The following is a 12,682-nucleotide window of genomic DNA, read 5'->3' on the forward strand; positions in this document are numbered from 1 at the left end:
CGTTTTAAAAAGCCCACCCTGTATACTAATATCGGCTATGACCTTGTTGAAGACACCATCTTGCAGTTTTGAACACATGCAAGGACGCAATCCCCATTTGGAATCATACACCGTACTATATATAAGTATATATATAGTGTGTGGTAATGAATCTAGACCAAATGTTTGAAATAAGGGAAATCAGTTTCTAGTAAAGAAAATTCTTTCAGACTCACGTGCTCTTATGTTTACAGCATTGTCAAAAATGCGCTGAATTCCAGTAGAGAATAGTGAAAATAGGTGTCACATCATTATCAACAAATTTATCGCTGATGAACAATAGATAGAGTTATTCATCATTTTTCTTTATAGAATATGAGTTATCTACTGTAATCTTTTCATTTCGATTTCACGATACAATTCCTCGGATCATAGGAATTGAATTATCCCACCGTGATAAAATGAGAAGTTTCACAATTATTTATAGAGACGTATTGATTGTGTGCAAGAACTGAGAATGTTCGTAAGTTAACCTTCTTTCTTATTAATTAAAACATTTCATTTCATTGAATTCGTTAACAGAGAATAAATATATAACCTGAATTTTCTCAATATTGTTTTAATATCGATATTCAATACTACACTCCTTTTATCTTAATCCTGTCATTTCCTCTTACTGCTCTTACTTATTGTCCATATTAGAAGGCTTCCTCAAGAGCTTTTAAAAGCAGAGGACACAGCATCTGAATTCTCGATTTCAGCACTAGCTTCATAGTCGAGAACCACATCTCTCATCCTCAGACAATAAATGCTTTCGTATTTGGAAATGGAACAAAAAAATTAGCCTACTTCTTTTTTGATCCATTCCAAATACATACTAGAAAAAACATATGTTTCGTCCGAATATCTATAGGGTGAGTCTTTGACCCGTACAAATATTTCAAAAGTAGATTCTTGAGGTAGAAAGAAACACTTTATTCCCATACCATTTTTTTCGATTCAGCCCTGATAAAAAGATATAGCCATTAGCCATTTTAAATTTTCTTAATGATCTGTGCCACCCCTGGAAAAAATGACCTTCAGAATAACTACCTAAATCTGTGACACTTTACATTTGTGGATCTTCAAAACAGAGTTGTATTCAAATTTCCCAGATACTTTTAAATTTTTGAACATCAAACTACTCGAAAACGAGAAAATATAAAGCAACTTATTTACAAAACGTTCAAATAGATATTCATTAGATAGCGTCCAACTTAGTTTCAATATTTTTATGGTACCTACGTAATGGTCCTAATGAGAAAGCTGGAAGACGTGGGTGATATCTTGTGTTCGAATCAAATAAATGAAAAACTATATTCCGAAATTCACTTCATTCGATAAAACCGTTTGCCTGATAAAACTAAAAATTACTTTTTTATGGTTTTTCAACAGCCAGTATCTTTTAAACCGAGCCGATTCGGAAAAAATGGTAAAGGAAGAAAGAATATCCTGTTTAAATTTGTACTAGTCAAAGACTCATCCTGTAAATGCTCTCAGCTACTCAGTTCCCTACTCTGTATGCTGATATAAGATAAAAATATAATTTATTCAAAACAGAGAAATAATAAAATTTCACCACAATATAAAAACGAAATTAGAATAATATTAAAAAAAGTGTCTTTTGACCTCAAGAGTCTAAAGTTCAAATATTTGTACCTACAATACTTAAGACACTTATTTTTTGGACGGATACAAAAATTTTGAGCATTCATGAAATTTTCATATTCATATTTTCGAAAACGCTTTCTTTCAAAAACTAAAGGAGATAACTGGATGAAATTTGTGAGTAGATATTTGATCTTTTCGCCAATTTCAGTGGGATGATTGGGAATCTAGAGACATCCAAGTGTATGGAATATTCGTGGCACTAGGAATTTTCTTCTTATGGAATACTATTTTGACAATAAACCTTATTTCTCTAAGACGAAAATGTATATCAGTGAATACGGCTTCTGGAGATATAACAACTACAAGGTAAGAAATGAATTTCGCTAAGGAATCAGTTTGAAAAATTCTTCCTTCAACCAATTAATTTTTAAACAATTCTTATAATTTGATCATTCAATTTCAAGGAATTCAATCCAGACTCCAGACCATGAAATACGTAGATGAATGTATAGATTTGAGACCTTTGTTATTAGATTCTTCAGTTGAGTGACAGGAAAAAGGTCAGGTTTATAGAACAAAAACCACTACTTAAAACAATGCCGACTAGTTTCGATTTTATTCTAAAATCATCCCCAGGGCTAGTTTTAAATGGTCTGAGTTATGTAATCAAAAAAAATACACCTCACAAAAGTTGTTTTCCATCCGTCTTCTCTCGATGTTTTGTGGGGTGTATTTGTTTCAATTTGTTGATTACATGACTCAGACTATTTGAAACTAGCCCTAAGGATGATCGAAACAAGTCGGCATTGTTTTAAGGAGTGGTTTTTGTTCTATAAACCTGAGCTTTTTTCTGCCAATCAACTGAAGAACGTAGATGATGTTTATTGAACATCTAGTATCTAATAACTACTGAAAACAGCCTTTGACATAATATTTAAATGGAACAGATAGATCTGTTTGTAATAATAAGATGTATTTTCGATATTTTCACAGAAATACTGGAACAAGTCATTTTTTATTTAAAATTGCGCATCTGCCGATATACCTTTATTCTAAATTTGAGGTTTTTTTCATACTCCCTCTCTACGACATATGAAATAAGTTGAGTTTCTTTAAATGGAAACCCTTACTTTTTGTTCCAGTATAGATGAACCTTTTGTTGCTTTAGGATAGATATATGTATGTTCATTGATGGATGAGTCTTTCAACCCTTTTTTATTATAAGGATGAAATTGTTGAACTTGTTCATTTTTCTTCAATGAAAAAATTTTCCTATTTTTTTCCCGTTAGACGAATAAAAATATTTCTGACTTTCCGAGATGACGAACTGATTGTATTGAATTATAATGGAAACCCCATATAAATTAGTGGTTTCTGATGATACAAATCCCTTTTGGCTCATTGAACTGACCGCTGAAACGGTGAAGACCCCTTTTTTAACTCCCAATAATTGTTTCAGGATAGCAACATCTCCCGTGTGGAATCAGATTTACGTTCCAAAAATTCCTAGATTACAGAAAGTGAAGAGTAGTAATCCTACTAGTATTTCTTCCATTCCACAGACTCCTTCGGATTGGTAAATATTTTTTTCCCAATTGACCTTTCATGAAAAAGAATTATTTCCAGGTTCGGCGATGGTCCAGCTCAGATGGATAATAATATATTTTTTTGAATGAAATTATAAATTTTTTCAATCTGTTGAATATGCTTCCGAACTTTCGAATTTAATAAAAAATCAAGGGAAATATTGCAAACACTGGAATATACTTCAAATAATTTATATGGCAGTTTTATACAATTTGTATAAAAGTTTATTTAAACTTCTTACATGTAATAAATACAAAACAAAGGCATAGAAACTTTGTATAAATGTTCAATATAAATAACATATGTACAATTTTATTGGTTATTTGACCAGAAATACTCATGGAAAACACAGACAAACATAAATATACAATATATTTTAATCTACAATATTCCCTAGTTGTGATTTCAGAAGTCATTATATGTTCAAAATCCATAACAAACATTATGATGAATGAAACAAAAATGAGACGTGAATTTTAAGCACTTTTTTATAGTCATAATTTGTATATTACTTGTAATATTATATTACAGAAATAATTATTTCAGGAATTTCACTATATCTACTAGTATTTTTGAAGAAATAAATTTTTACCATTATATATTCCTATTTTGGTTTAGTTATCACTTCTCACGAAATGCAAGAAACGTCATCACTCAACATGATATAAGAATCTATCGAACGTTATATTGGTAGTTATTTTGAAGGACTGATAATCGATCTCAGTAGAAAATATTATATTAAAAAATATGGCTTTTGAGCATTGCAGTGAAAAGTATAACAAACTGAATGTGACAATTGCCCCACATGCAGAAAATTTTTAGTAGAGATGTAATGTTAATGAAATTTCGAACTAAAATGCTAGTGAAAAAAAATTTCAGGTGCATGGAGAAAATTATTCAGAGAAATATTCTTAACATGGACAGGATCGTTATTATTGTGTCTCATACAAAACCTCTAGAAAATTTCATATATAAAAATATCTTTTGGCAAACAATACCAGTAAAAGCTTTATTATTTCGAGAATTTTCCTTCAAATATGGTTGAGTAGACAAACCTTCATCTAGGAATCCAGTATGAAAAATTGAAAAATGAGCATCGATCTACGATACGATTGGCTGAAAGATAATTCTAACTTTTTGTCATTTCTATTAAACACTCTGAATGCAATAAAAGAACATCCTTATGAATTTTTCACCAGAATTGAGATTCCTGAAAGGATTGACTGAAGCAACCTCGAAGAGAAAACGATTGCTTGATTGTACCTTAATCAGTGTCTTTTCAAGAAACACTTTCAGTTCCAAGAGTGCTTCCATGAGCTAAATTGGAGTCTAAGCTATTACAGTCGGAATCATTTGAGTGAGGGCTAGCATAATTCGCAGCCTCCTGCAACCTCATGAGCATATTTAACAGGGGATCTCCCTCATTATCGGTCTGAGTCGTAGGATCGGACTCTAGACCGACGTCTTTGGCTGTTATTGTCGTCAAGCCTTGGGGCGACGCACCTGGCCAAGGGTACGTGTCCAAAATGAATTGGCAAGGGTCAGACCAGGCAGCTCTTCTACCGTAGAGTTGGAGGCCTTCCCGTGCCGCCTCACGAAGGTATGGTGCCAGTGAATAATTCCATACATCGGCGAACCAGGCACGCGATGAGTCCAGTTCTAGTGGACAGCCTGTAAGGAAAAGCGTTGGTTTATTTCCTTCGGTAATGAAAGATTTATTTTGGAAATCTATTGAAAATAATCGAATATCTACTCACTCAAAAATAATCTGGGACCTATGGCAACATCGCCGGAACTATGCGTTTCCAAGAAAGCATTCAAATGTTGCCAAACTCTTGGTAACCATCCCAGTATAGCCGCCAGTTCTGGTTGATGTCCTTGCTCCAATTCTAGCGTCGCCAGTCTTCTCCTCAACACTCTTCCTAGAAGACCCCTAGCTGGTTCCATGTGGGGTGCCACCAAGACCCATCTGAACCCGTGTTGTAGCTGTAGACTTGTGGCAGAACAAGCAGACTGAGCCATCGTTCCTAACAAACATGGTAAATTTCTTGGCAGGGAACCTAAGGCATCCGCTAATGGTCCAGCTTTGTGGAGGTTATCAAGTACTACTACGCAGGGTAGGACACTATTGTCACCAGCAGCCGCCTGCTCACTTAGATGAGATATGTACTGGCGGAGCTCTTTACCTGATTTGTTGTCCACACTGAAGAAACAGAATTACATTAGTCGTTATTGAATATCAACACAAAAGAAGTTAAAATTACTACTACGAAGAATATCCGAATAAGAACAACAAATAAAAGTAATTGTAATTATAAATGCTCCTCATTCACAAGATATAAAACATAATGTTAAAAAAACAGACGAATGAAATTATACGAAAGAAGGCTAAGTACCTACTTGAAATTACAAGATTGTTAAATAATAATTCTAATAAGTGCGGTAAAATTTGATCGTAAATATCTTGAACACGGTTAAGAATTATGATTGAGTAATGCACACGTCTGAAAGCACATGGAACTTTGGGGAAAAAAAAGAATTATGAAATTGAGCAAGAATACAAATTCTGCCAAAAAATTCTATTCTTTTGGTTTTTTTTTATTTAGCATTGTTTCCTCTACATGAGCTACACTGACACGAGTTACATAATCCGATTTCCCACCTCAAAATGCCGCGGTTGTCAATAACTTACTTGAAAGTAGCAACAGCTTCTGCAGGATCTCTTCCTAGCGACTGTGCGTGGAACTCTGCTAATCTCGTTGCTAAGTGCGTTTTACCGGTACCCGGTGCCCCGCAAAGAACAAGCCGTCTGTGTTCAGCTAACAGTGAAACAAGCCGTTGGGCTACTCCTTTTGGAATGAGAGCTTCAAAAGCTAAGGCAGCTACTGGTTGTAGGACTACGTGGACTGTGTTCACTCTTCCTATTGCGTATCCGACTGGTAAAAGATCAGGTGGACCAGCGTCTGGTTTCCTTTCTGCCTCGCCGAGTTTGTAGCTGGCTATCGAATCACTTCCTGCAAAGGAAAATTTGTCATTGAAGTGGTGAGAATAACACTTGGTGAGGTCTAACTCTTGTCCATACTAATGATCTTTGATTTCAATTTTCTGGTTCATATACGGTTTTTTGTTTTCAGTGCAAGTTGTTTTTCATATTTTACAATTTATTATTATTAGTCGAATATTGATTTAGTCTTCTGTTCATGCTATATTTAGAGAGTTTTATACATTCAACGAATCAATAACCTCTCGTAAGGTTTGTATATGTGTACAGAAATCAACGAATAATAATCAGTAGCCAACGGTCTCAGCAGTCGATGTCACTATTCAAGGAAAAACACTGGATCAAGATCGTCATCGGTGTAAATATGCTAGGATGCACGATGGAACCAGATGTGCTATTCAAAACAATATTCGTGAATGTCTACGTTATGATAAAAGAACTATTGAAAACCTTGGCGATACAACAAACATAGAAAACTTGAAAGAGGTGATCTACTTATAATTCCACATTGTTAATCAGATGGAAGAATATCTTTGTTATTTACACTAATCAGTAGAGCCATATGATCTATTGTTCTATATAAAAATTCTGCTAATGAGTAGCCTGAAGGTTACTATAAAAATGTTTTATTGATGACTGATTCATATACTTCTTTAGGTTGAATCAATTCTATTGATTTATAAAAGAAAAAATCTTTTACACACACATAAGGTCTAATAAGATTGCATAAATCTGAATATCAATCTGAGAATAGGAATTTTCTAGAATATGTATTATGGACTTATTTTGCTTAGCTGGGAAGGTCCCAGATCGACACAAAAGCTTTGAGTTCGAACTCGTCAAATAATGTAGAAATAGGTAGAAATATTTTCTAGAGTCTCGACCAAAATGTTGAGAGAGTACAGTTGAAAAATGATCAAGACTTGATCAAAAATTAATAAAATTATGGATAAAAAGATGCCTCATTTCCAGCACGTACACAGTCATGAAGTATGATTCTCTCCACCTATAAATTAACAACTCACCAAGTCCCAATCCACCTCCAGGGTCTAATCTAGCAACATGCTGCTTGAACGCCCGACGTACAGCATTATCTAGCTGTGCCCATGAGGTAGAAGCTCCTATCGTTGTCTGAGCAATAGCGATTTCATTTGTAGCGTTATCACTGGTCCCGTCATAACTGTAGTGTTCTGTATAATACCTGAAAATGTGGTAAAATTGTTTTAATTATAAGACTATTCGTTGGCGAAACAATAAATTTAATTAAAATTAAAAGATCTTACCTTTCGAATGTTTGTGGTTGTCCTAGGTACACCGAAATCGATATTCTTTTTCCATCTTGCTCTACATCTGGTTGAGTTTCATCAGGAGGAATGATATCGCTTAAGGCATCTATGCTCGAGGCGCTTCTGGTGTCTATCAAATCTGATGGTAGATTTGCACTCCCAGTAACCATACGTTGAAGTCTCTCGTTGTTCTGCTTGAGGCTCAACATCTCACTCTGAAATGAGAGTTACACTTAAATAGAGTAGGAATGTGTATTGCGTATGTGCTTCATGATTATCAAAAATAATTTTTACTATGAAAGGAAATTGAGCTACAATCTATATATTTCAACAGCAGCATGATGACAGGATAGGAAGATTGATGTTGTTAACTGTATCCACTAAACTCAATTTTTTGAGTTTCTGTTGACAATTATCTGCTAGGTGGCCAATGTTTAACTCTGATTGTGCGTGAAAACTTTACTTTATCTCTTGAACGGCACCTAGAGGGAAGAAATGTTTGGACTTACGATGAACAAACGATACTGAATCGGAAGTACTCGGATGTTGCCACAAGCTACGTCACTCTAAAGCTGCATTCACAATTCACTTCGCGGGCCGAAGTGCACTTCGGCACGGAAGTTAAGCAGATGGCGTTCTCTGTTACCATTCCTAATGAAATTTAAGTCCAGTTACGAATGGTAACAGAGAACGCCATCTGCTTAACTTCCGTGCCGAAGTGCTTTTCGGCCCTTGAAGTGAATTGTGAATACAGCTTAACGCACGTTGGCATAGTTATGTCAACGTTATTATAAAATAAGGCTTGACCTTGCTACCCAATACGTCATCACCCTTTCAATCAGCTCTTAACTGAACTGCCCCTTCTTTCTATATCTTGTTGCGATAAATGATACTTTTACCCCATACATACACGAGTTTTCCTTCCAAATGATATACCAAGTGCTAAATTATTCGAATACTTTATCACGATATGGGTGGTTTTACCATGATGTCCCTTCCTTTGGGCTACGAAATATCAATAAGATAATTTAGGCAGTATTTAAACGATTTGACAGTCCGGTAATGTTTTTCTTCAGATCGCTGACGTCACACTATTGCTAAAATAAATAGACTATGACTGTATAGCAGAGAAATAAAGATACTAACTCTCATCTTCATCACAGTGTCCTTCAGACTTTCTAGCTGATGAGCTGAGCTCAGAGCTTCCAATCTGATATCAGTCAGTACTAGATCTTTTTCCCTGAGTTGTTTCTGTAGTTCAGCAACCTCTTGTCCCGGATCAGTCGGTGCAGGCGGAGGTGGACTGTTTTGTCTTTCGTTCTCTATTTCGTTCTGGCAAGGTACTTTGGTAACTTTAGCATTTCTCGAAAAAGCTTTGGTGAAGGAACTCCTCAGCTGGAAATAAATAGTTCGTCAGTGAATTGTTTAACTACCCGAACATCAAAGTTCTCGTTGTAGGTCAAATTCACACTCACCCATCCTTTTTTCTTTTTCTTGTCTTGTTTATCCAGACTGCAGGCCGATGATAAGCTTGACACACTATCCGAAGATGGTTGTCTGGCTAAACCATTCGATATCCCGCCCTGAATTGCAGAAGTTCGTAGATTTTCCATCGCGGTCCTGAGCTCTGCTAGTTCTGAATCCTATAGAAAATAAATACATAACACCTAGTGTAAAACTTACAATGATTCTCAGCTATTTTTATTTACATACTACGGTAATTTAGGAAATAAGCTCATTTTAGTCTGATTTATGGTAAAATGTTTACAAATATCAATCAAGCTACAGAATCATGTTGAAACTTTGGGCTTATTATTTATGAGGGTTACCATTTTTGTCTTTCTCTACTTTTCCTCGGTAAAGAAATGTAGCGGATTATCAAGAAATGTGAAACAATTCTAGATAATAACTTCATCAGGAAATTCAGATTCTGAACATAAATAGCAGAAGGGTGTTAAATGAGAATAGTTTAAATGAGAGGCCATTTTTTACTGACATCAATGTCAATTGTGCTTCTTGATCAACACATTTATCTACACAAAAACTGGACATTTGGCAACGGTTTCACCATTTACCACTTCCTTGATAAGAATATTAGATTTTCATCTTTTGCTAGCTTATTTGTTAGTGTGGTACGTTTTCTTCGTTTTGGTACTACTATGTGCTTTTAATATTTTTATGAAAGTATATCTAGTGCTACTAATATTTGAAAATTATCGATGAACTGAGTGATTGTTTTCACTATAATAAATTATTAAATTGAAAATAAACTGATGAGATGTAAAACAGAACACCTTTCTTCGCCTTCAATTTAAATTCAATTGATGTTGCCCTTTGTTTTTCAGTTCAATTACATCATTGTATATTAACTTGAGAACTCAATGATTATATTGAATATGTGGATGCAGTTGTTCGCTTCATATTAAATTGTTTTTAATATTTCAATAACGAAATCATTACTGAAACATTTTATAGCTAGATTGAAGTAATGGAACCAATGAAACTTTCAGGTTGTATCTATGTAACTATGTAACCTCAACATTGTATACTTAGGTTTAGAGAACATCTCAAACTCATAAAGTGGATACTCCTCTGAAGTATTCTCAAATAATTTTCACGTTGAATTGTGATATTCGAATGGGATATGATTCATAATTAGGCGAACAGATAAATAGATTAAAAATGAACGCTCCAATAGGTCCATTGTTTACCTTTTTTTCAGCCGTTGCTGTCAGATGCTGCAATCGTTGAGTCATCGATGATAAGCTCTGCTCGAAAGCAGCCACGACATGAGCCTGAAAAAAAGATACTTTTATTTTTCATCATACGAAGATGCACCTAAAAAAAAGCGTTGACTGACGTTATTATAATGCCAAATAAAAATATTGTCCTCTACATTTTCTAATAAGCCGCAACAAATGATTGTTAAATATGGAAATGAAATGTGAAAAAAAAATTTTTTTTGCATGGTATGGCTTGTTTTATTTAATATGGAGAAACTTGGTGTATACTTTGACCATGACCATACAACACTACACGGTTGTACTAATAATACAATAATACCCCTTGGGGAATGAAACATATTTTGAATCATATTTTCTCATACAAAAACTAATCCAGAAGTAAAACATAGGTTGCATGGAGTTTTAAACTGTTCAACAATGTTTTATATGTATAGGTACCGCCATGCTTTAAGAAATATGGTATGTCTTGATGTCTGTTATTCCGAATCGATTGGCATAACTAACCATCTGGAGTGTTGTAATGCATAAGGAGAAATATCTTGGCTGTCTCGATAATAATTCTATGCTATTAAATTTATTAGGGAGTAATAATGTTATGTCAAGGTCGCATATGGCTCTCAATTGGTACAATGATGTGTTACTGTTATTGAATCGCCCACACTTGTTTTTCTGACGAACCCTTGAAGGATGAGGATTCATATTTCAGAAATAACCTTTATCATGAGTAATTAAGCCGCACTATAGTCGTGATTGATTCATAAATGAAAGACACATCAGGAATATGCCAATGACAGTATTCTAAAGGAATGATACATAATAATATGATTAAAGTTACAGATTGAGATATCACTTATTTCTATTCAAATTTTTTCATCACTTGAAACTTATAGAATTATTTTCTTTTGTTTGTGTCTTTAATTGTTTAGTATGTTATATGTCCTGTTTCGAGATTCACTTAGCTAATAGATATTAGTTTCAATATCCAATAATCAATTTTATTACTACAAATGTTATGAAATGTAACTAGCAGTGTTTCCTTATGCTTATCAGAAATCAGGGTACCTTATTCCATACGAAATGATAAAATGAAACCAACTTATTCAAAAATAGTTTTTAAGTTGCAGTTGTAGATGAAACAATAAGTATAGTGTGGCAGAATTTATGAATTACGTATACTAAGCAAAGTTTTTTTGTATTTTTTTCGCATTATTTCCCATTCGGAGTATAGCAGATGGACCACTTGTGATTTTAGTTCAATTTTAATTTTTTTAGTAATATAAAAACAACAATATTTATGTCCCGTACAAGATGTCAGCCGAATCTATTTCTGGAGTATATCTCACTTGAGGTGGTTAGATGATCTAAGAAGGCGTCTGCAAATCAAATGTTAGGACCGTTGACCCTTGCTTTTATAAATTTAAACCAATTATCCACTTGAATCGTTCATGATATCTCATATTTTGGGCGATATTAAGTGTTATCTTCATGAGTGGCTTATATTTATTACTAGATATTCTTAGATTTATTGCTTTGAAGAAACAACTCCAGTTCCTGTCAAGCTGTTGGATTTATATACCCGATTAATCTAACTCATTGAACAGACTTATTCACTCATCAGTCAAAGATTTTACCCGCTTGAAAATTCGGACTAATATAGATTCACATCGCAAATTATTGCGCACATCATTGATGAACAACACAATAAACTTGACAATATCGGAGACACTGATACAATGAAAGAAGGACAGAATGAAACTTGTGAAAAGGAATCATCAAAAAGTTTTTGAGAGAAGTTTTTTCTTATTCTGGCATTTGAATCGATTGGCTTTTTGCATACCTAGAAAATTAAATACAACAATAAATTGTTCATAAAAAAATAGTTTGGTTAAAGACAATAAAAGAGTATTAATCAAAACAATTACAAATTGAGATGATAAAATGAAGAAATATTGTGATAAAGTTTGAAAGTATAATTACGAAAAATCTTTCAGTGTGCCTCGTGATTTCTAATAGAGGAATTCATAAACTTCATACAACTTTAAAAAATTCTTGAATGCGTTTTACATTCATAGGCAACATTCTAATTTAACTTATCTGTCGGATATCCCTTGAGAAAAATAACCCCTATTAATGAAATATGACTAAAGGGCAGTGTTCTTTCATTAATTTATTGATCGAGCAATTAGTTAATTCGGAAACTAACCAACACCCTCGAATAAATGGACACCGCACCTAGATTAGTCATAAAATCAACCCTCTGTTAGGGTGTACGTATTCAATCAACATAAAAATATTCACGCAAGTTATGGGTTGATAAGGGATATTTCAATAAGACTAGGAGTTGACTTTTTGCTTGACGAATAAAAATGATAATAATCAAAAATAAATTATGTCACCAAAACATAAACAAATAAAAGTGGGTTCATGAAAGATGT

The 12,682-nt window shown here is 33.9% G+C and overlaps 2 protein-coding genes across 6 annotated transcripts in view; one reads left to right on the plus strand and one right to left on the minus strand.

The window, feature by feature from the left end:
* The first annotated feature begins 344 nt into the window (after nt 1-344).
* Nucleotides 345-3,815, plus strand: LOC123315851. The gene is made up of 4 exons (XM_044901737.1): nt 345-502; nt 1,838-1,995; nt 3,089-3,205; nt 3,256-3,815. Exons 1-4 carry the CDS (start codon nt 497-499, stop codon nt 3,299-3,301), a joined length of 327 nt encoding a protein of 108 aa, XP_044757672.1. The 5' UTR covers nt 345-496; the 3' UTR covers nt 3,302-3,815.
* Nucleotides 3,392-12,682, minus strand: part of LOC123315842 (protein sickie) — a 224,497-nt gene continuing 215,206 nt past the window's right edge. For all 5 annotated transcript variants that reach the window (XM_044901723.1, XM_044901724.1, XM_044901726.1 and 2 more), the window contains 8 exons: nt 10,215-10,298; nt 8,979-9,146; nt 8,650-8,898; nt 7,501-7,718; nt 7,243-7,418; nt 5,909-6,230; nt 4,974-5,419; nt 3,392-4,887 (listed from right to left, as the gene is read on the minus strand). In XM_044901723.1, coding sequence (XP_044757658.1) covers nt 4,496-4,887; nt 4,974-5,419; nt 5,909-6,230; nt 7,243-7,418; nt 7,501-7,718; nt 8,650-8,898; nt 8,979-9,146; nt 10,215-10,298 — 2,055 coding nt within the window. In that variant the 3' untranslated portion in view covers nt 3,392-4,495. The remainder of the gene's footprint in view (nt 4,888-4,973; nt 5,420-5,908; nt 6,231-7,242; nt 7,419-7,500; nt 7,719-8,649; nt 8,899-8,978; nt 9,147-10,214; nt 10,299-12,682) is intronic.

This window comes from Coccinella septempunctata, chromosome 6 (assembly GCF_907165205.1).
Source record: "Coccinella septempunctata chromosome 6, icCocSept1.1, whole genome shotgun sequence".
Classification (NCBI taxonomy): domain Eukaryota; kingdom Metazoa; phylum Arthropoda; class Insecta; order Coleoptera; family Coccinellidae; genus Coccinella; species Coccinella septempunctata.